The sequence below is a fragment of the Thalia democratica genome, chromosome 6, assembly GCF_965202585.1.
Source record: "Thalia democratica chromosome 6, ktThaDemo2.hap1.1, whole genome shotgun sequence".
Classification (NCBI taxonomy): Eukaryota; Metazoa; Chordata; class Thaliacea; order Salpida; family Salpidae; genus Thalia; species Thalia democratica.
In genome coordinates this window covers 21,150,367-21,175,538 of record NC_139170.1, presented here as the reverse complement: position 1 = coordinate 21,175,538, position 25,172 = coordinate 21,150,367, and the positions used below count along the sequence as shown (strand labels likewise).

The 25,172-nt window shown below is 25.5% G+C and overlaps 1 protein-coding gene across 1 annotated transcript; it reads right to left on the bottom strand.

Annotated features, from left to right (window-relative positions):
- Positions 1–1,329: 1,329 nt before the first annotated feature.
- On the bottom strand, positions 1,330–24,873 carry LOC145838890 (DNA-directed RNA polymerase III subunit RPC1-like). The gene is made up of 3 exons (XM_082946511.1): positions 24,746–24,873; positions 6,211–9,979; positions 1,330–2,377 (listed from the first exon to the last, which is right to left on the bottom strand). The coding sequence occupies exons 1-3, from the start codon at positions 24,871–24,873 to the stop codon at positions 1,928–1,930; spliced, it is 4,347 nt and encodes a 1,448-aa protein (XP_082802637.1). The 3' UTR covers positions 1,330–1,927.
- Positions 24,874–25,172: the final 299 nt, after the last annotated feature.

Sequence of the window (25,172 nt, the reverse complement as noted above, 5' to 3'; positions counted from 1 at the left end):
AAAATTAAATCTAACTGACTGCGTAAGCCTAATGGTTAGGGCATTTGATTGCTGTTCGAGTTGTAGCTTGTTTTATATTTCTATCCTAACTACAGCTAATTTATACTTTTTATTAAATACTAAACAATAACAAGCTAAATTTTAGTTTTCATTTCAAATGACCGCGTGGTCTAGTGGGTAAAACTACTGACTTCTGCTAGGGTGCTAAATTGTACATCAAAAGGGGCCAATTTAGCATAAACATCAAATATTTTGCTCAAACAAAATAAATTTTGAACAAAAAGTTGTTCAACTCAAAAAGATGCATTAAAAAAAAATCTGATAAGAAATAAGGAAGTTATGACTTATGACCGTTTGTAAGTTGAATTTATATATATTTTTACTGTTTCACACCATCACAAAATTTATTGTTATCCTTAAAGCTTTTTTAAGAATAATACGTATACATACTTTTAAAATGCTTTAACTTACGTAAAAAAAACATTAAGTACAAATAAATAAAAGTTTAATTAGTTTTAGTTATTTTTTAATTTTCCTAGTAATTTTAAACAAAATAACGTATTTTAAAATGATTTATGTTTATTTGCTTAGTTTTTTTCTGTCTTTATTGCTATATTTTTATTGCTAATGCAGCTATTTGATACTTTTTCATTTAATACTAAACAATAATAAACACAAAGTAAACTTATTTCTCAAGCGAACGCATGGCCTAATAGCTAAGGCTACTGACTTTTAATGAGAAGATTCCGGAATCGAGTATCGGCGTGGACTGTAATTCTAATCCTAATTACAGCTATTCAATACTTGTTTACTTAATATTAAACGATAACAATCTTAATAAAAATTTTCATTTCAAAAACTGCGTGACCTAATGGTTAGACCATCTGAATGCGGATCAGGATTCTTGTAATAAATTTTACGTAAGTATTCGCACTTCTTTTACATACAAAATTTAACTGGTACCAAAGTCTGAGTAAATAGTAACACTACGACAGAAAAAAAAATATATATATAAAGTTTATTTTCACTAAGCGAATTTTTACTAAATTAAGGCATACACAATTTTCTAAGAACTTAAAAGCCATGTAAGCAAAACTATAAATAAAATTTACAAAAAAAATCTAACAACTTTTTACTTACTAAGACAACAAATATTTTTTTATAATGTAAATTTCGAAAACGAACATTGAAAATAAGATATTATTTATCATCTTGAATTTCAAACTATTACATTTTTTCAAAATACAAACTTAAATAAAACTGTTAGCGGAATTCAAATTAAAATTTTAATTGTCTTTTGATTTTCTTATTTTTAGGAAAAAAGATCATTAGAGATAGAACATAAGGTATATGTTAGAAAATTACTTATAATGAAATTTGATGAATTATACGATTAAATAGATTAAAATGTTTCTTATTTAAAACACAGTTTCAACGAGTTTTGAGTTAAAACTTTTAATACAATACAGTAAAACACTATTTTAGAACAGTTAAGAGCTAAAATAAAATATGTCACTAGGTGTTAATCAGTTTTAAAATTGATAGTATATTTAGTTGTTTAAGGGGAGAGTTCACAGTAATGATACTTAAAGGTTATAAATATATAGCTATACCATTATAAATAATAAACATAATCCAAGTAAGGGGAAGAAACTTTCTTATACTTATAAGCTTGAAAATTTTTGGACTATTTTTAGCCTACTATATTTAACAATTTTTAAGATAGTTTAAATGTTTGAACATAGCCTTGTAACAAATTATAGTAAAACTAAAATATAACGAAAACACTCTTATAATTAGTTTATAAAGAAATAAAGTTGTTTAAGCCTCAACTAATAATTTATAATTGTCTAATGATAAACTTATGTCTATAATAAACAAAGGTAAAATTGTACAAATTAAATAAGTATTACAGTTCAAGCTTTTGCTATGAAGAACCATTTTTAACATTAAAATACTCAAGGTCAGGATGAAACTCTGCCTGGTCGAAAATAAGTGGAGTCTTAGGAAACTTAACTGGATCACTTGCGTTTGGCTTTTCATCGAATATTAATCCAAAACTTCCTGTTCCCAAGCTCAATCGGCTTCCTGTGATAATCTTCTCACTGACGCCTGATAACATGTCACTTTGACCTCTATAAGCCGCCTCAAAAAGATGCTTGTGGCAAGTTTCAAACGAAGCCAAGTTCAGCACCGACGATTTGGTGTTTTTTAACCCTGTTCTAGTGTACCCGTTTACTTTGCCCTTGTAAGTCATCGTACTGGCCAGCAACATAAAGTGACGATCGTCAATTGTCATTCCATGTTCCTCCATGCACGACTTCATCTGTTTGCAAATAGTCGCCCACGCTGCTTCAACTCCAAGAACTTTGTAAACCTAATTTTTTTAATAGTTTCAATACTTTTTAATAAAAAATTTAATAATAAACAGTAAGTTCAAGTATAAACAGCTTGAATTAAACTAATATAGCGGTTGCATTTTTTGGAACATAATCATATACTAGAATCATAATAACCACATTTGAAATTAATGAACTTTTTGTAAATTGAGCGATAAAGAATTATTTTACGAGAACGTATTGTAATTACAGATTTCTTCCAAAAGGTTTATCAGTCCGAAATAATTCTAACGATATACTAAAAGAAGATAGTAAGGATAGTGTATAAAAGAGTCGCCTTTAAAACTTTCAATTTCTGAAACAGGCCAACTTAGTGTCATTTAAATTGAAAAATTCTGGTTTTTACCAAAAAAAAGTCTTTATACAAACCTCAAAAATTTTAACCTAGTCTGAGTGTATAAAAACGTGTTTGTTATAAACTTTTTCAAAAAGTGCTTAATTTGAACTTTAATCAACTACATATTTATCAATATTATAAGCAAATAATTCAACATAACAAGTTTATACTTCAAGCATATGTATAACAATATTGAATGGAAGCTAAATATTACTTGAAAATAAACAATAAAATACATTATTTGAATTAGTAACAATAAATGTTAAATGAAGCATTGTCTACAGCAAACATTAAAAAGGTTACAGCTTTCTATTCTTTTTAAACCTGAAACATTTGTGCAATTAAAACTGCAAAAAAATATTTTTACAAATAAGTATTAGTCTATCAAAAGTTCTAGCACATATAAAAAGATTTAAATTTACTTACTTAATTGTTATACTAATTAACTACAAAAAGAATACTTAAACAGAGTTGCCAAATGTTTTTTGTAAATTTCTTCCAGGTTTTCTTTCTTTTTTTTCTAGACTTTTAAATAACAAGTTTTTTGGTTCATTTTTAGTATCAAATTAAACTTAAGTTAAAAAATTGTCTTAATAGTTAAACAACATTAAAAAGAAAATGTAAAATAAAATAACTTTAAATGTGTTTTTGAATGAAAAAAATTCTTAACTATACAACTTTTTTAATCTTTTTTAGTATCATTATATTGTTAATTGTGAAATGTTGGACTCAGGCATTAAAACCTGAGCCACTTAAACAGGACACACAACGAGAAAATAAAATTAAATAAATTTATACTCAACAATTTAAGATAAAAAATAAACATAAACAAAAAATTAAACAAAGTTAAATTTATAAAGTACTCATTAATAAGCTAAAATTTATTTGTTTAATATTAAAGGCGATAACTTAATACACATAAAACAGAAATAGTAAATGCACTTCAGTAAGAAAGTATAACCAAATAGATGACTATCCAGAAGAATTTTTATAAGACATAACACATTTGTACAAAACTAGTAAAAGTAAATTTAGAGTCTGTTAGTCTGTAGTAAAAGTAAATTAATGAAAGAATTAGTAGTTAATTTAGATGAGACAAATATTAATGCAAATTTTATGATAGATTTTCGTATGTAATCGAGATTTTGTTACTTAACATATAAAAATAGTTGAAAATTACAAGTTTTTTCTATAGTTCTAGGTTTCTGTGCCTAAATTGTCAAAATCCATGTTTTTTAAGGACTCCAGGTTTCTTGGCAACCTTGCTTTAGGTTTTACATAAAAGTTTCATTAATTAAGAAACTATTGTTTGCAGTAAAAAATAAAAAACTGCATAATTTAGTATTGCAAAATTAAAACTAATAGTGTCACAAAACACAAACTAAAACATTCATTTTTATAAAACAAAACTAATATGCCATTAAAAATAATTTTTCAAAATATATACATGTGCACTACAAAAAATAACAATAACATTATAACTTAACTAAACTGACAAATTTATTTAAAAATTTTTTAACTTTAATTTGCTGCAAAGATAAACTTGTTGCTGCTGATTTAGAGTTGCAAATAATTTTTAAAGCAGTAAAACAGGTTAAAATCACCAAAAACTATACTAGGTAATTAGTTAATTAGTTTAACCTATAATTGTTAAAAAATAAATAAAATTATGCTAATAAGATTTATTGACAAAATTGAGTAATAAAACTTAAAAACATAAATATTAGTCTTTATTTAAGTCAAAATTTTCATAAAATTAAACATGTTATTTCTTTAAAGTTCAAACAACTTTGAGCTTTTTAAAAATAGCCTGAGTTAAAAAAAAAAGTTTTAAACTATTCTGAGTTAATCTGAGTTAGTAGTATCTATGTGCTTAAAAGAACAAATTAGTCATTTAAATACTGTAGTAACATAATTAAATTTAATAATACTTTGTATTTTTAGACAGTTTCAGTAAAATATATTTGAATAAGCTTTTGTTTGCGTCTGATGAACTGCTCTGCAGGGAAACGGCGTAACGCAATAAAAGTTAAACAACAAATTAATTTAAAGTAAAACATATGTCTAAAAATATGACCAAAAAAACTTGATTACCAGTTATAAAATATAAGAAGTTATATGTTAATAATATAAATTAAAACAAACCATTTTAAAAGAATTATAAAAAAAGACATTTTACTGAGTTTTAAAAAATTACAAACATTATCTACTTAAAAATAGCTACAAACTATTATTGACTAAACAATAGCTAAGAACAAAACTTACAAAACACTGTATTAAAAAGAAATTCTTAAACAATTTCAAATTTTAACTCAATTAAAAAAAAAGTAAGCTTTGTGCATTGTTGTTTTTTTTTTTTTGAAGTTTAAAAGCCAGCCTGAGTGAACAAAAATAGCCTGAGTCACAATAAACTAGTCTGAGTTATTAAAATACAATAACTTCTAGCAAATCTACGCACACTGCGTCTAAATCAAAAATGCGTAGTTAAACAAGAGGTAGCAAATATGTCTACTATATGGCTATTTCTTTAGATGAATATTCCTGAATAGAGTAAGAGCACTGCATCATATGTTTGTGTACTGAACTTTCATTATTTTTATTCAAACAATCATGGTTCTTTTAGAATGTTAATTAAAACTGCTATTAACTATTAAAACTTATGGTACAACGAAGCACAATTAAATGTTTGTCCATCTGTCTAGGAACATAACTTTTTAAAGTCTAAAGATACAGAGATAGGTTAATTCAAAAGATATAATAAATTTAAATCGTATAATACTAAATATTTTTCGAACAGTTTTTATTCTTTGAGTATTTTAAAATGAGTTACTATACAAGAGTGTATAATCAAATGAGTGCTTTGATTCGCAAGATATTACTGTAATTGAAAAATAGTAGTACATGCCAAAAACAGAACAAATTCACCATTAATCAAACTTGAATCGTCTAAAAACTAAGTTCTGAAAAAGAATGGTGAGAGTAGGGTGAGATTTGAAAAAAAAAAGTTAACAAGCCTGAGTTTTTAAAATAACTTGAGAACATCTTTACTAGCCTGAGTTGACCGGAGTTTTTCTAAAATATGAAACTTGACTGAGTGTGTGGCAACCCTGTATAAAATTTATCTTTTAATTAAACTGTTACATACAAAAAGTTACAACTGACTTAAACAAACATGTCTAGGTTTCTACTTGTGTAATGATTTTTTACAAAAAACAATTGATATAATTATTAGTAAACATTTAAAATTAAAAAATTAATTTGTACTATAGAAATTAAAATTTAAAAAAGTTTTACAGAGTACTACAAACTTTCATTTTTAATAACAAAATTACTAAAAACAACTTTTAATTTACTTAAGTAAATACATTGTAAATATATACTTTATAAGAGGTAAGTTTGACCTTAATAAGTAAATTATTTAGGTTTTAAGAAGTATTAAATTAAAATATAGTTACGAAATTACTATACTCTTACCTCTAAAGTACTGTTTGAAATTGTTTTAGTTGCTTTTACACCTCTGGTAGTCATAACACCCATAAGATCTGTACCTTCAACTACCAGTTTGTATTCATCCCTAAAATCTTTTTTGTTATCCTTCTTTTGTTTTTTATCTACTACAGCTCGATTAATGTTGGTGAGACCTGATACCTGAACTTCACCTAGGTTATAATGCAGTCCTTTGAAAACTTTATCAAATGAGACCTTATCAGCAGCTCCTTTTATTAAAATTGATATAACATTTGGTGCTTTTACTTCCAGTTGAGCATTTGCTATCAACTTTTTTAATTTTATATCTTTTTCTATGCTTTCCTTAATTGAAAATGCATTCAATTGAATTCTTAAAGATTGCATAATGTTAGTATCAAGTTGCACAAAAATTACTGCTAATTTTCTAAATAATCTGTATGAAACAGAATGTATAACTTGCTTTAACTTAGTTTTTTCTAACTTTTGCTGTATGATACTAGCTTTAATATTATCAAAGCAATTTTCAAGCTCTGCTTCAATTATTGGAGTGGCTATTTTTCCACTTCCATTAATTATTTCTTTAATTCTAGGTACTCCTTGAGTAATGTTCATAGAAGCAACACCAGCAAAATGAAAAGTTTTTAATGTCATTTGTGTTCCTGGCTCCCCAACACTTTGAGCACATATAGCCCCAACAGCAGTTCCTGGTTCTACAACTGATTTCTTTAGTTTTGCACAAACTTTGTTAATAAATGTTGTAAGTTGAGTTGAAGTAATTCTTCGACTATCAAATCTAGAAAGATTTTTTATATCACCATTTTTTTCATACTCAATAACTTTTTTAACTATTTCATCTTCTATAAAACATTTTAATTCAGAATACAAATTACTGTTCTTTTCATTACTACACTGACTTTTTATAAGAGAGTTTGATAAACTCTTAATTTCAATAGAAGATAGCCCACTTTTATTTTGGCAAGGATGGTTGACTTTGGTAACTTTTAAAACTCTATCTAGATTTACTGGTTTACTTTTACCTTCCATAAAAAGTGGATCTAATCCATCACCACCATATAAAAATTGAACTATTTGATTTGTTGCAGATCTGACAGTACCATCATATTCTGCAGATAAGTCTTCTAAGCACTTTACTAAGCGTCTTTGCATATAACCAGTGTCTGCTGTTTTTACAGCTGTATCTACTAAACCTTCTCTACCTGCTTGAGTATGAAAAATATATTCATGAGGGTTAAGACCAGAATAAAAACTGTTTTCCACAAACCCTCCTGCCTCAGGAGCTTTAGATTTTTCTTCAAAAAAATGTAGAGGTCTAGAGTCAAAACACAATGGCACTCGTTTTCCACTTATAGCTTGTTGACCAACTAAAGCTGCCATTTGAGACAAGTTAACAAAGGATCCTTTAGAACCACATTGAGCCATGTTTTTAGGAGCACATGTTACATGCATAAGCTTTTTACAACTATCACCTGCATCATTTCTTATTTTTGATAGTTCACCTAACAACTTTAATTCTAAAGTTTCTTCTTTTGTGCAACCTGGTAATGCCTGAAGATGATCATGTTTAAACTTTTCTATATAAACTTCACACTTTTTATAACCATCATTCAACTTTTTCCTTTTTTCATTTAAAACATATTTATTAGGAGTTACATCCCCAACACCAATGGAAAAACCACGATCTGAAAGAAACTCGGTTGTTAATCTTGCTAATCTTTTCATTGCATCAGCAGCACTCTGTTGACCATAATCAATTAACAAAGTATAAAATACACTATTTTTTGAACCTGCTCCTAAAGTTACTTTGTCCATTCGACCTGATAATAACTCAGAATTATAGATAATGACATATCCATCATCTGGGCAAAATTCAGGCTTTATTAATTTTTTTTTATTCTTATAAACAGTTTTCGATTGGGTTTCAAGAAAAATTTTTACCTTGGAAAACACGCTTGGTTTAAAAATTAAACTAAAAATTTGTTTACCTGTCCACAAAACTTCTGGTTTATAAAATGCAGGTTTAGGTAGATCAAAATAGAAGTTTTGATTCATGGCAGATACTAACCTAGCTACCTGTGTCTTATTTAAAAACACATCTTTAGATGTCATTAAATATCCAGCTGTAATAAAGTCTTGTATAGCTGAAATTATAGGAGCACCATCTTTAGGAGTGCAAATATTACTTTTTGTTCCCATTAAGATATTTGCTTCTGCTCTTGCTTCTTCAGTTTGAGGTAAATGTATGTTCATTTCATCACCATCAAAATCAGCATTATAAGGATTGCAAACACATTCATTAAACCTAAAAGTTCTATGATTACCAATTTTTGCAAAATGAGACATTATGCTTATTCTATGAAGAGAAGGTTGGCGATTAAATAGAACAATATCTTTATCAATCATATGTCTTTCTACAATATCCCCTTGCTTTAGTCTACTTATAACAGTATCGTAATTAGCATACTTTAAATCATAAATGATTTTTGTTTTATCCATTAACCTAACTTTATTGGCTCCAGGCCACTTGTTTGCACCATTTTTTATAAGTGTAATTAATATTTTTCTGTTTTTATCAGTTACACGCTCAGGATAAGTTAATATTTTTGCAAGATAAACTGGTATACCAACTTCATCAATACCTAAATAAGGATCTGGTGAAATAACAGTTCTCCCAGAATAGTTAACACGTTTTCCAGACAAGTTTTGACGAAATCTTCCTTGCTTACCTTTTAATCTTTGAATAACTCCTCTAGATGGCTTTTTTGGTCTAACATTAAAAGGCATAGAAGTAGGTTGACCATTAATCAAAGTAGCATGTACAGCATTACTTTTATAATTTATATCCTGATACAAACCTGCTTGACTTTTATTTCTTTTTTTTTCGTCAAGAAATAATTTAATTTTTGCTAATTCAGACAATTTTACTGTTATATCATCTTCGGTTGTTCCTGTCCCTGTCATTGATGGTGCAGATGGTCTTATAGTGTTTGGTGGTACAATAACTACTTTAACAATAATATCTTCAGGACGACCTTCTTTATCATATAAAATAAACTTCAAATCTTCTTTTTTAACCTGCTTAAACAGTTGATATGCTTTTTCAGGTAAAACATCTTCAACAAAGTGATTAATAGAGTTTTCATAACTATTATCATTTAAAAAACTTTTTTTTGATTTGTTATAAAAATCTTTAATTTGAGGATATAGAAACTTTTTTTCATTTCTCAATTCTGTAAATTCGTGTGAAATTTTCAAAAAACCACCTTTTTTTACTTTACCATTAACTGCTTTGCAATAAGGACAAATTTTACACATTTTAGCTTCATTTTTTAACTGGTTTTTAGTAAAATCACCCTGATCTAGTTGCTTTCTAATTATTTTTCTTTTATCAGGAGGTATCAAAACTCGGCTGCAGTTTTTACATATCATTTGCAATATAAAAACTGTATTATCAAAATAACCAATCTGATAAAGATAATTTGTTAAACAAAGGTGTCCAAAGTGTCCTGGACAGCCTGTTGAATCTTTGTGACATGTATAGCATAGTACATCTTGATTACTTGTATTTGGGCCAAATTTATAGTCCAAAGGTCCATTTTCTTGGGGTATGAGTGTTTGATTTTTATACAGCTGATGATTTATAACTTCACCGACGCTTATATTGCTGTTAAAGGTACTTCCACCAACAGAAAACTCTAATGCTTTAAGAATTTGATCGGTGTCTTCTCGCTTAAAAATGTCTTTCATTTTAGAAATTCTAAAAAGTACAAGGCACAGTTAAAAATTTATATTTAATTACATATGAACTTAGTAATGATATTTTGTTAAAACATAATAGACAAATTTTTAAACAAAATTGTGTTATTTATGTTGGATTTATATTCATCCATTTAAACGCAAAAAGTATCATTGTTCCTTAAAATAGTTTATATATATAATCTTGCAATGATATAGGTAACTAATGGCAATATGAATAAGGCTAAAAATTTCCTTCACAATTAAAGACTGAGACTTAAATTTAATTTTGACAACAAAATTAACAAATTTTAATTATTAATTTTATAAAGTAAAAAAATAAACATTAATTTCACATTTTATACTACATTAAACAGGTTAATTACAAAAAAAGTACAATTGCTTTGCTATAATAAAAAGTTAAAGTTATAAGTATACTAATAATATATTACTAGTATTGTATATAATGATTATACTATAAAAAAAGATATATGTCAGTATACTATAAAATAAATAAAATCATTTTTCAGGGTTGCCACTCTTTGAGCCAAAAAAACTGTCCTGAGTGACCTTAAACTGTCATAATAATCAACTTTATCTATAAATTGAGAGTATCAAAAGGGTTGATCATACCTATTCCATCATCAGACCGCAAGCCTTTGGTAGACTGAGACAGGGATCGTCCTTGTGGTCTGATGATCAAATTGGTAAAATCAACCCCTTTGTTAAACTTGAGTTTGTCTCACAGCATACAAAGTCCAGGCTTCTGCTCTAAAGACTTTCACCAATGTTTTTGTTATAATGAATTAATGGTGTATAAAACAATATAGTTTTACTTAACTATAAGTAACAATAATTATAAAATATATTTAAACTTTTTAATGCATTATTAAATGTTTATATTTCTAAACTGCTTCTGATTAATATAAAATCAAATCATGATAAATATTAATTTCAGATTTAAAACAAATACTAAAATTTTATTTTCAATAATAGTAAAGAGCTAGCCGCAAGGCTAAAAAAGTTTTAAATAACCTCTTAAAAATCAAGTTCTTAAAAATAGGGTATATAAAATAACAAAGTATTGAAACTAAATCAACTAAACCTCATTTTAGATCAAGAAAAAAATGCTCCCTTAAATTTTTAAAAAACTTAAAACTGTCTTCAGATTTTTGTTATAAAAAAAAACTGCTTTAGTTATCATGAGTTTGAAAAATAAGTCAAAGTGTGCTGAGTTATTATGTGTCTCCCTGAGATTTTATAGAGTTTCAAAATATCTTGAGTTTCCCTGAGTGTGTGGCAACCCTGTTCTTTGCAATAAAAAAACACCCTGTTTTTGATAATCAGTTTTTGTGATACTTAATATTAGCAGGCTCAAAAGGTTTCTTAAACAGTCAAGTAAAATGAAAATATTTTGTTATATCTAATTTATTTAGCACTTATTAAAATTTTATTGTGATTTTACTTATGAAATTTAGTAATCTTCCATTTGGATTTGGAACTTTTAAATTAAAAACTTTTTGTTAAAAAAGCAATTTTTTTATTTATACTGGTATATATTCTTAGCTACTAACTCCTGTTGAGTTATCACTTTTAGGCTGTGTTCAAAGTGCATAGTGAAATGAAAGATTATTGTACTTAAGAGCATGGGGGTAAATCACCCTTTTTGCAATTTAGTCTTATTTCATTGAGTTTTAACTAAGCTACAAGTTGCTTTATACAGATTTTTTAAACTCACAATAATTTTTGAGATATAGCTGGTCAAAGTCTGAGACTACAATAGGTGGCTCAAACTAAAATGGCAAATAACTAGAAATTACTAAAAATCTAAATCTTACGTTTTTTTAGATAACAACCACAAACTTTCAAGAAATTTTTCTTGCACTATTTAAAAAAGTTCTGTCAGAAAAAAATTAAAATAAAAAAAATTTATGAATAAAAACAAAAAAAATTCTTAAATTGTTATTTAAAAGACTATTTTTTTCTTCTTGAGTTTTAAATATTATTTGAGAAATGGCCTAAATTAGTATAAAAATATTAAATTTTCTTACATTTATAGTATAAAATCAAACTTAAGCTAAAAATCTGTTGTTATTAATATCAAATTATTGTAATTTTTTAACTTTTTGACAATATAAAGCTTAAAATTGTTTAAAATATTTCTTAAAAACTAAAACAATCCTTCCAGCTAAAGTCATCTATGTGTTAAGTTTGATGAGTCCTTTATTTTTTTGTATAAACTTTCCTAGTTAATCCTTTTCTTTTATATTAACATCTTTTGGCAGCTTTATTCTCAAACAGTGTTTATAACTTTATCATGTAGCAATTTCCCAGGTTCTAAACTTTCAAACTGCTTGGTATTTATATATAACTTTCTATTTCACCTTCAATTAAAAATTTAATTTCGACTACAATAATAAGAACTTTAGTTTTTTTAGTACCGGATTTCCCAATTTTTTTTTCAAATGGCCCCCTTTAAAAAAATTAAAAAAGATATGGCCCCCCTCAACATGGTAACTTAAAAAACTACCATTAAAAACTCCTAAGACTTTTTTTTTGCTCTTCATCAACAACTTTAGAATATCTAGTGTAAGTTTCAAATTATAACCTCATGGCTAACTGAGTATTTGTTAAGGCCCCTTAGGGGGCTACTTGGCCCACTCTGGAAAACTCTGCTTTAGTAGATACAATCTTCTTAAATATTTCTTTGTAAAATGAGCAGGGTTGCCACTTGTTTTTTCAAAAATTTTTCCAGGTTTTTCAAATTTCTTTCAGGTTTTTAAAAGTACACATTTTTGGGTCTATTTCTAGTTTAAATTTAAATCTAAGGTAAGAAACTGTGCTAAATAGTATAAAAAGATTGAAAAGATACTGTAAAGCTACTTAAAATGTGTTTTTTTAATAAAAAGTTTTTAGTAATAACAAATTTTTTTTTATCTATATGATAAATTTATTGAGTCAAACCAAAATTTTACTACTGAAAAAGTTAAAATTCTTAAAAATTCCAGGTATTTTTATTCAAAATTTCAGGTTTTTCCAGGTTTTTTTTTTGCTTAAATTGTCAAATTCCAGGTTTTTCCAGGTTTCCAGGTAAAGTGGCAACCCTAAACGAGGGTCTTGTATTGTTGTAATCTATTATTTTTAACAGTTGATTTACTATTACTATTGCACCAATCTGAGTTTTGAATGCGCCTTGATAAAACCCTTTTGTTGCGTTGTTTTTTTTCTTTTTTTTTTTAAGTAGTATCTCATTCATCATCTACGTAGAACTCATTTTTCTTTTTTTTGGCATCTTTGTCAATTCAGTCTTGTTAATTGCTTGGTTGAGCATATGAGTTTCATAGTCTTTGTTGTGAAATTCTTATTTTTTCAAATAGTGATGATAGCTCCATCTTGTATTAATTTTGTCATCATCATCCTCTGCCTTGTATTCCCTTCTGTGTTTCCTTTTGTCCATATTCTTATGTTTTAATGAAGAAAACCACGATTTAGGGCTAGTGGTTTTATTTTACCTCTGATTTTGCTATATGTAGAATTATAGCTGTTCAAAGAGGGATATTAAGAGCACATGACCGCAAAAAGTATGTTACACATTTTTCAAAGTGCATGTCATTTTCAACATTTGAATTTTAAGTTTTTTTTTTCTTTACATTTTTATTCTTTAAATTTTATAAAAACGGTGATTTTGCACTGCTACATGTGCGCAAAGTTTTGGTTTTTGTAATGATTTTTTGCTTAAAATGCTTCAAGTAATGGCTTATAGTTTGAAAAAGCAAATATAGGTGTTTTTTAGAAGTAAAGTTCAGATAATCATAAAATTAATAATACATTAGTTTAAACAATAAAAATATATTATATACTAGACTATACAACATGTGTGCAAAATTTGAACAAGTTTTGTAAAGACGTTTTGGGTTAAAATGCTTTTGGTAATGGCTTATAGTTTGAAAAAGCCAATGTAGGTGTTTTTTTCAGCATATATGTGTTTTTTAAAGGTAAAGTTCAGATGATTGTAAAATTTATAATACATTGATGAAAAAAATTAAAATCATTTATATACTAGACTATTCATTAAACTTCATTTGTGCAAAATTTGAACGATATTTGTAAAAAAGTTTTAGGTTGAAATGCTTTTAGTAAAGGCTTATAATATGAAAAAGTAAATATAGATGTTTTTAGAGGTAAGTAAAGTTCAGACAATTGTAAAATTTTCAAAACATTAGTTTAAACACTAAAAACAAATTATATACTAGATTATACTTTTAACGACAAGTGTACAAAACTTTAACAGTTTAGGCAAAAAAAAATTGCGTTAAAATGATTTTAGTAATGGCTTATACAGTACTTATTCACTTATCTGGACACATGGGGCAAGATTTTAATAAAATAATATAACTGCTGTATAATATGCAATGCATAATAAAAGTTCAGCTCCTCTTTTTCTGCTTTAAACTTTGTAAACTTTTCTTCATTTTTCATAGAAGTCGTACAAAGTTGACCTGTCTATGTAAAACTGATCCATTATAAAAGACTTGTCACAATGTTTTTTATCATTTACAAACTTCTAGTTTATTTGTAATGCTTAGTTAAACTTGTTTTCTTTTTTGATGTCTTGTCTATTTCTAAAACCTGGTATGTTGAGTGTATCAAACTTTTATAACTTACAAATAAAAACAAAAAAATTGTCTTGCACCTCATCTTAAACAAAAAGTGTTTGAATTAACAACTTTTATAATACAGTTTAAATCAAAAATAAAACATAAAAGAATTGTTATACATTTATTTTCTAAAAAATTTAGAATTAAATCAGCAATCAAAAATACTTAATAAGTTTTAATAAAAAACTTTACGTACATAGGTTTTTGATAACTAAACTAGTTTTGAACAAAGTTTAATTGTAAGCTTTAGTAGTTTTATATCATCATAATAATAAACTAAATTGCAAAATTTATAAAATTCTTTAAAGCTTTTTTGCATGATTTTTGTATCACACAAAAATGTTTGTTTAATAATGATTTTTTATTTTGAATTTTCTTCTCTACTAAACTGTCCAGAAAAGTGAATGAGCAGTGTAGTTTGAAAAAGCAACTATAGATGTTTCTTAATGATAAAGTTAAAAAGATTGTTCATGGTTGCCACTGATCAAGCTGATAAAAATTTCCTGACTTTTCCTGACTTTTTACCAAAATTTTCCTGACTTTTCTAAATCAAACTCTTAAATTAAACTTATTCTAAAATACATAATCTAACACTTGAAACTATATAAAGCTGTTCAATATGTTAATAGAAAATTTTTGCAGTTTTATAAAGGATATTTTACTAATTTATACCAGATGAAGGCATTGGAAATAAAATTTGAAAAAATTGTAAATTTCTAGGAAAATTTTGGAAATTTTTTTTGACTTTAAAGGACTTTTAATTAATTTTTACCATTTGAAGGCTTTGGAAAACAAGGAATTTTGTAAATTTAAACTGACAAAATCTGACTTTTTTTTTATTTTATCAAATTTCCTGACTTTTGTCATTTTTTTAAATTTTTCCTGACTTTTCCTGATTTCCTGACTTTTCCTGACCAAGTGGCAACCCTGATTGTTAAATTTATAATACATTACTCAAAACCAATAATTTAAAAAATAAAAACAAATGTTTAAATGGTGTACACTTTGTTTTAAACATAAATTCAACAAGTAATCAACTTTTAAAAAGTTTTAACTTTAACTGTTTGTTTTGATTTATAAAAATGAGTAAATATATTTTAATTTATAACCTCAATATCTTTTTTTTTCTTAGAAGGGTCGCAATTTCTTGTCACTGAAACCGGTCGCGAATAAAATATATAATTTGCATAAATCTATTTAACCTAAATATCTATATTCTAAAGTAGTCTATAACCTAAATTCATTACAGAATGGTGAGAAATGTTTCTATCATTCTGTATCAAAAGGTTTACTTTATTTTCGAGGTTTTCTTATTTTACATTTATGTTTTCTTTTTTAGATTTTAATTTATTTTTTTCATACATTTATAATAGTTTATTATAACTTTGAAAAACAATAATTTCTATTTAATTTATTTTAGAATATAATATTATAATAATTTTTTTTTTATAATGTTGTTAATTATTATACTTAAATATATAATATTATCAGTTTTTACAAGTTTAAAAGAATATTATTAAAATTTTATCTTTTTTAAAGTTAGATTCAGCCAATTTTAAAATTGTCTAATTCAGGTTTTAGCAAGTGACTAACTTTAGTCAAATATAAAACTGAAAATTTTTGTCCAGTCTGATTTTGTCCAGGTTGTACGACTATTCAAATTTGGACAACTCAAATTCTTAAAAAAAATTGAAGTTTCACAACTAAAAAAGTCATGCATATTTGTCAAATATAAAAAATACATGTGTAAGTCCTATAAATATCTACAAGTAATTTTTTTCTTTTTGCACTATTACGTCACAATAAATAACCTCATTTATATTGTGACGTAATTACTAGATGTAATGAATGTATTTTGTTTATTTATTATTTTGAATCAGTTTTCTTTCCATTAAAGTGAGTTGTTTGTTTATATTATTATTTGTTGTTTTGTTGTCTATTTTAGTTTACTTTACTTTATTTTAGACTAAATAATCACAAATATTATATAGTTTTAAAGCAGTCGGATTTAATATTAAGTATTTTACCTATTATTAACTATTATCTGTAGAAAATATTTTATTTTAATGAAAACATGTATACACCTACTTTATTCTATGCTTCTGTTCTTTCATTACAGTAATTATTTTTTTACAGAACCCAGTTGAAGTGTGTTGATTTGTTAACACACAGAAACATATGTTGGTACAATAAATAAAGGAAGATTACTGTACAATTTGTTTTTAATTACATTCCAGTGTAGTTACTTCACTAGGATCTTTTGTTAGCAAACAATTAAACCTATATTTTTGAACAGTTTTATTATTATATACATTTTTTAACAGTTTTAACGAAGTTCTTATTTTTTGAAAATCACAATAAACTGTTAATGTCATTTCAAACAACAAATAATCAACTATAATATTACTTTAATGAGATTTATAGATTTAAATTTATATTCTTATTTATAATTAAATATCCCTAGTACATAAAATAAATTTTCTATTCTCAAGGTGAGACAAGAAAGACAAGGAAAGACACCAAATAGGAACAGGGTCCTTCTTTTAAAGGGATTAATATTATTTATAGTTTTTCCAAAATTGATAAAAAGTAAACATAGACTAAAAATAGGTTGAGCTTAAGGCTAAAAAAATACAATTGAGGGAATTCCTGTGTTTTTTTTTTAGTATTGCAATTATCTAGGGAAAAAAGTGGGCGACCTATTTAAACATAAATAAAATCTCTTTAAAGAAGGCAGCAACTTTTTGAAGGAAAAAAAAAACTTTAATTTTTTTAATAATTTTTTTTAAGTATAAGGCTGTAAGGGGGGAAGACGTGGTAAGCCATGTTCTTTACATCTTGATCTTATTTTATAGATTTTTTATCAAGCTTTAAGTTGCTTGTTACCGTATTAAAAAATTCAAACTATTTTTTGAGAAATAACCTGTCAAAGTCTGGCCACATAATAGGTTCCCTGTGGGAAGGGTAAATTAAAACAAAAAAAAAACTATTTCATTTAAAATCTATCTTCTACATTTTTCAAGCAATTTTCTGCAAACTTTCACAGTCTAATCCTTATATAACAAAAAAAACGCTACATTGGACTTTAAAAAATTTCAAGTAAGAATACTTTTTTAAAATTTTTGTCATAAAATTTTTACCTTTTAAAATTATTAAAATACGTAAGTAACATGTTTTTGCTTATAATATAAGGAACTTTTCCTGAAAATTTGAAGAAGATTGCTTGAAAAATGAACAAGGAAGTAGATTTTTAATGAAATTTAAAATTTCTGAGAAATCTAACTAAAAAATTTTTTTAAGTTTGTAAATTTGCCATACATTTGTATGGAAACATTTTTTAAAAAGAAAACATCTCAAAACTTAAATGTTGATATTTTTGAATTCTATAAAAACTGGCTAGTAGTTTGTACTTAAAGCTTTCATATAAAGACCAAAGATAATTTTTGTAAAAAAAAGTGTTGGACTCCCCTATGGACATAACTAACTTTTTTGGTAAAAAGTAGAACTAGACAAAGATATCAATTGTTGGTGGGGAGATATGAATTATATAAATTTATTGTTTAACTTTTATTGCGTTACACTGTTTTCCCCGCAGAGCAGTTAATCAGACGCTAAAAATGCTGAAAACAAAAGTATACAGAGCAATGAATTAGAAAATAAAAGTACACAAAAAGTAAATTAAATTTTGTTTAAAAAATGAGTTATTATTAATATGTTGTTTACAAAAGTTAAATTAGTTTAAAATGAAATACAGGTAAGTTTAATTTTAGTTCATTGCTCTGTATACTTTTGTTTTCAGCTTTTTTTAGCATCTGATGAACTGCTCTGCAGAGAAACAGTGTAATGCAATAAAAGTTAGACAATAAATTTATATAACTAACTTTAAGAAAAAGATTAATAGACTAAGGTTTATTTAAAAATATCAAAGAAGTTGAATGTGTATGTATGTTTACATGCTCTATGTCTACACAAATTTAAAAATATATTTTTGGCAATCCTAAATTAAGTAAAAATACAATACTAGGGTTGCCAATGAAATTTAAGAATTTCTTCAAGGCTACTTTAGTTTTTGGGTCTACTTTAGGTATAAAGTTAAGTTTAAAAACTATGTTAAGTAGTATACAACAAAAAAAAGTTGCTCAAAATATTTGGTCCTAGAAGCTTGTGCACTTAAAAACCTTTTGGTTATCAAGTCGCACACCACTTGGATACCTTTTAAGTCTTGTCCAGCACTAACTATACTAACATTAAAAAGATACTATAAAGCTAGTTTAAATGTGATTTTAAATAAAAAACATTTTTGATGATAACAAAAATGTTTAATCTATATGATAGATATGTTCAGTGTTAGATGAAAATTTTACTACTTAGGGGCATGGGGGGTGAACACTTTTTCAGAATTTGATCTTATTTTATATAGTTTATACTAAGCTACAAGATGCTTTTTACAGGTTTTTAAAATTCCAAATATTTTTTAAAATATAGCTGGTCAAAGTTGGAGACAACAATAGGTTCCTTATGGGAGGCGCACTAAAACGCAAATAACTAGAAATCACTAAAAATATATCTCCTCCTACGTTTTTTGAGATAACTACCTCAAATTTTCAGAAAATGTTCCTTGCAATATTTAGAAAATTATATTAGAACAAAATAAAAATGAAAATTTTATAATATTAAAAAAAAATGTTTTTTATGTTTATTATTTATATAAAACTTTTTTTTTAATTGTTTTAAAATTGTTTCTGACAGAATTTTGTAAATATATTAAGGAACACTTCCTAAAATTTTTAGGTAGTCATCTCAAAAAAGGTAGAAGATATATTTTTAGTGAAATAGCTTATTTTTGCTGTTTTGGTTTGCGCCTCCGACTTTTAACCTGCTATATCACAAAAGTTATTTTGAATTTTTAAAGTCTGTATAAAGCATCTTGTAGCTTTGTAAAAACTATATAAAATATGATCAAATTGTGAAAAAAGTGTTTTTACCTCCTATGCCCTTAACATGTTAAAACTGTTTAAAACTCTAGGTTTTTCCAGGTTACTTGGTAATTTTTGTTCAAAATTTTGGATATTTTAAAATATTTCTCAAATTCAAGATTTTTCCAGGTTTTTTGGGCTAAGTTGTCAAATTCCAGGTTTTTCCAGGATTTCAGGTTTTGTGGCAACCTTGAGTACAAAGATATAGTGGGCTGGCAAAAAGCAACTGATTTTTTGATGACAATAAAACCAAACTAAGTTTTATATTAAAGTTGTGTTTAAATAAATTTTAATTTTGTCCTTTTAATAATGTTTATCTTTGCAGAGGGGAGAGTGAGTACTTCTGATGTTTTTCTACCTTGAAAAAAAATTTTAAACTAATTTTCTTTTAAAAAAAGTAAAAACTTAAGAGTTAAAAAGAAAAAAAATTGGTTATGATTAACTTTAGGTGGGCACCAATATTGAAGTATAATTCAATATACAGGAATTTTTCAGCTTTCTTTTAAATAATTTCAGTTTTATTTTGAAAGTATACTTATACTACTGAATGTAATTTTAGGTGACTCTTCAACTGTATATAACAGTGTCATTTCAACAATGCGACTTTAAACTATTTTTTATTCTTTTAGTATTATGGTTTATGTAGGTTAAATACCACTGGGAATTAATTATAAAAACTAAGTCGGTTTTTAGGCCTTATTTAAATCTAACTATAGTGTCATTACAACTAAGAAATATGTAACCTACATAAACATTTTACATTATCTATTAATGTAAAATATAATTGGAAATGACACTATCATTAGATTTAAATAAGGCCTAAAAACTGACTTAATTTTTATAATTAATTCACAGCAATATGTAACCTACATAAATCATAATACTAAAAGAATAAAAAATAGCTTAAAAGTCGCAATGTTGAAATGACACTGTTGAAGAGTTGAAGAGTCATCTAAAATTATTGATTAGTATAGTATTATATTATACAGTTGAAGAGTCATCTAAAGTTGCATTAAGTAGTATAAGTACATAAGCAGGGCGAAACAAAACTATAAAAATATTTAAAATAAATCTGAAAAATTCCTGTACATTGAATTTCACTTCGATATTGGTGCCCACCTTAAGTTAATCATAACCAAAAAATTTGTACGAGCATAAAGTTATTGTTATAGGAAAATTTATTAATTTTTCAAAAAACATAAAACTTTAATGTCAATTATTTTCCTTATCTTAAAAGCTATCTAAAATTTTTTTTTTTATTTTAGAGAACGCACCTTTGCCTTTAATTTAAAAAAAAAATTATTTAATTTGGGGTTGGAATTATTTCATGGGGTCCCTCCAAAAATAAAGGTTTTTTTTCGTTTTTTTTCATCAAATGGTATTAGAACCAAAAATAAATATTTTTTTTTAATTTTTTTTTTGATTTCCCTTAGTTTGCATGTTATAAAAACTCTTAAATAGTTATTTTATAAATAATGTTAATATCTTTTACGATTTGGCCCAAAATCAAAATGTAGTATATTACACTATCATTTGCCTTGGCCATTTCCTAGATAAAAAATTGATAAAAGGAAAAAAAAAGTTAATAAGAATGTGAATATACAACAAACTTAAATAAATTATTTTATTTTTATTTAGTTCGATGTAATTCACATTCTTATTAACTTTTTTTTTCCTTTTATCAATTTTTTATCTAGGAAATGGCCAAGGCAAATGATAGTGTAATATACTACATTTTGATTTTGGGCCAAATCGTAAAAGATATTAACATTATTTATAAAATAACTATTTAAGAGTTTTTATAACATGCAAACTAAGGGAAATCAAAATAAAAAATTAAAAAAAAATATTTATTTTTGGTTCTAATACCATTTGATAAAAAAAAAACGAAAAAAAACCTTTATTTTTGGAGGGACCCCATGAAATAATTCCAACCCCAAATTAAATAATTTTTTTTTTAAATTAAAGGCAAAGGTGCGTTCTCTAAAATAAAAAAAAAAATTTTAGATAGCTTTTAAGATAAGGAAAATAATTGACATTAAAGTTTTATGTTTTTTGAAAAATTAATAAATTTTCCTATAACAATAACTTTATGCTCGTAAAATTTGTTTATACAATATTTAAATTTACTTAAAACTTTTAAATTTAAGTAATATAAAAGCTTGCAACAACTGCTGACTGAAAACTCTGAGCTTTTGACAGTAAAGCTTTTGACAGAGCTCAGCTAATCTTTACCTTTTCAGACTAACTTTTTTTTATTTTGTTTTGATGTTTTAGTATTTTGATTCCAGGTCTAGAATCAATTTATCTAATTTACGTTGTGTATAAATTTTAGGGACAAGTGTCAAATATTTTCAAGGGACACCTTTGCACGAACGGTCACTTTTTGACGAAAAGAATTTTTTTTTAATAATTTTATTTTTTTATTAATTTTAGTTTTTTATTATTATTTTTTTTTTTTAATTTCATACTAATTTTAACTTTTTTTTAATTTTAATTTAACTATCACTGTTACCCCTAAATTTTACCTTCGGTGGGTAACTTTTTTTTGTTCGTTGTAATTTTTTAAGAGATAATTTTTTTTTCTTATTAATAACTTTTATTAGTTATTATTTGTTTTTACTTTTTTATACAACCACTGTTACCCTTAACCTAACCCTTACCCTTGGTCGTGACTTTTTTTTTTAATTAATTTCTTTTTATTTCTTTTTTGAAGTAAATTTTCTTCTTTTAGGTTTTTCTTTTAATTTTAATTTAGTTTTTTTTTATTTATTTTCTTGTTTTTTTTTTTTTTTTGTTTTGTACTCTCGTGCAAAAGTGATCCTTCGCGCAAAAAATTCTTCGTGCATATTAGACCTGTTCCCATAAATTATTATAAGGCGTGTCTAGACTTTTTAGTGGGGTTGCACAATTTTTTTTTATTCAATAATAGATTATTTCATTTTGTGGCTTTTATTAAACACTTTGGAAAATTATTTAACTGTCTACAACATAACTGATTAAAATTTTACAGGTACATAAAAATAATTAAACTTAAAACAATTTGAAAACACTCGTAAAACTAAATAAAAATCTTTATAAGTAATACAGTTCTTTAATTTTACGTAAAGAAATTTTAATATAAACCTAACTCCTAAGTCTTGTTTTAATTGATAACGTGAACGTTTTGCCTTAAATAGTGAAACTAAAATGTATAACGAAATGCTTTATACATAAGAAGCTAAAAAAGATGTTCTAATCAAAATTAGTTATTAATTTGTCTTAGTAATAAAAAAACATAAACAATGATATGTAAACAAATTACTTAGTCAAAACGATCCAGTTAAAATAATCTAGCTAAAAACCAAAATTTATATAAAAAAAAATTGGTTTTTGAAAACAAATTTATAGCAGACGACGTATACATTTATTTTACATTTGATAATAAAAACAACTTGTAAAAATACGGTTTTTTAAATGTAGTACAAATAAAAACAATAAGCGAATTGGTCAAAAATTTTCAAAATTGAAAATGAAACTCTTTAAGTTTTAAAATCTTTCAAAAATAGTTTTTTTTTAATTTTGATTGGCTAATTTTGAGTAAAAAATTTCCATTATCAAATTGTGCAAATTTTGTAAATATAAAATTTCTGCATTTTTTTTTTTTCTAAAAAACTTTTAATACTTCGTAATTTTTGACTTGGTTCTTAAAAAAATATGAACTAAACTTTACATGATACCAAAAAATTAATATACAGATATGAAATTTTAATAAAATATTTTTACAGAAAATTAAATTCAATCGCTTTTTTATAATGTTTATTTCAGTTTTTTAGGGGACGCATAGGAAACAGGAAACCAGTCGAAACATGCTTCTGATATAAAGTACATTTAAACGGAAAGTAAAGTATATTTAAAGTTCTGTCTGATATGCATATTTGCTAAGTTAGCAAATTCTTTCAAAGTGTTTTTATTTTTATCTCTACCCTTATCACTAACCCACTTACCCAAACATATTAAAATATAATCAAAAAAAGAAGGTGTATAAAATATAATTAAAAAATAAATGAAAAAAGGACTTTTGCTGACTCAGCAAATATGCAAATTAGACTGACCTTTAAGTATACTAGCTCATTTAAACCAAGTATAAATTATATGTAAATTATATAAAATGTGTCTGAGTTAAATAAATATACTTTAATTGTTTGTAAACAACTTTAAATAAAATTTAAAGTAAATAGCTTGACAAAAAATAAATATTTTTGAACTTAACTATTCAAAAATATATTTTAACGTTTGTTAAAAAGATCAGAGCGAAACAAGTTTACTGGAATATGTAATAACAACAAATTAATCAGTATTCTTTTTTCATTACACTAAAACATGTTTATCTTATTTTTATTAAACACACATATATATATATATATATATACATCTACTTTAACTTCTATTATTTCCTTGCAGTTTTTACTTTTTTACAAAGCTTTGTTAAAGTGTATTAACTCGTTTAATGTTGTGTTAACCCGTTTACACACAGAAACATGTCTTAGTGTTATAAAAATGAATACTGTTTAACCTGTTATTGTTATTATTAAAATTATTGTTTTCTTATTGTTTAAACGTTTTACTTAGAACAATACTACAAAATCTAAATATAGGAGTAAGCAACTTTTTCATTCGATGGGTTATACTTACCACAAAAATGTTTGTGGATTTGACTTTAATAGAAAAATCTTAACATGTTACTTTAAAAAAAACTATATTTAATCAATTTCAAAAAACTCTTTAGTCCATAAAATAATGAAATAATCATTATAGCTAAACTTTTGTTTACTGGATAAGAAATCAAATAACTATTTCGATGTATATGTTTTTAAAAAACTAAATTTTATTTTATTTGCATACATTTTTTTTTAAAAATAAAAGATAAATTGCAAACCAGAGTTATATGTTGATTGTTAAAATATTGTACTAGAACAAATGTTTTAAAAAGTATAAATGTAAAATTTTTAAAACAGAAACTTATTCTTCTACTAAGATAATTATTTATTTAATCACCATTCATATTGAATATTGGATCTTACTTAATGACTATTAGATTTTCACATTAAACATTTGCTTTTATTATCAACCATCTGATCTTCCTTATCGACCAACATATGTTATGTTATATACTTTGGATATTCCTTATCAACCATCGGATCTTCCAAAATAAAACTTGGGTATTCTTTTTTGATCATCGGATCTTCCACATTAACTACTAGAACTCCCACGTTGACTAATGGGTATTCAACGTTGGACATTGAATCTTTGATTAAAGCCAGTGGTTTTGTAAATTCAGTTACACAGTATTCAGATTTTGTCAATAATTGATTGCAAGCACTAGATTACCTAGCTTGTCTTGCGCTCATTTGTATAGCTCAACTCCTGCAAGATCAATGCTTGTACTTTACCTTAACTTAAATGATTCCTATTTTTTAAGAAACTCTAGCCATGTCTCTTTACTAATCTCTTAGTCAATCTTTGGTAGAATTAGTGTTGTTGTGTTTGAAACAAATAAGTGGGTTGATTAGTAGTTATTGTCCTAACTTTTACTCGTCCT

Bases quoted from the DNA above. Each gene is read 5' to 3' on its own strand.
- LOC145838890 (XM_082946511.1), bottom strand. From the start codon at position 24,873: ATGTCCAACGTTGAATACCCATTAGTCAACGTGGGAGTTCTAGTAGTT. The intron at 9,980-24,745 runs GTATATAACATA...TGTACTTTTTAG, and splicing joins GTTGATAAGGAATATCCAAA to AATTTCTAAAATGAAAGACA. The intron at 2,378-6,210 runs GTAAGAGTATAG...TAAAAAAATTAG, and splicing joins TTTCAAACAGTACTTTAGAG to GTTTACAAAGTTCTTGGAGT.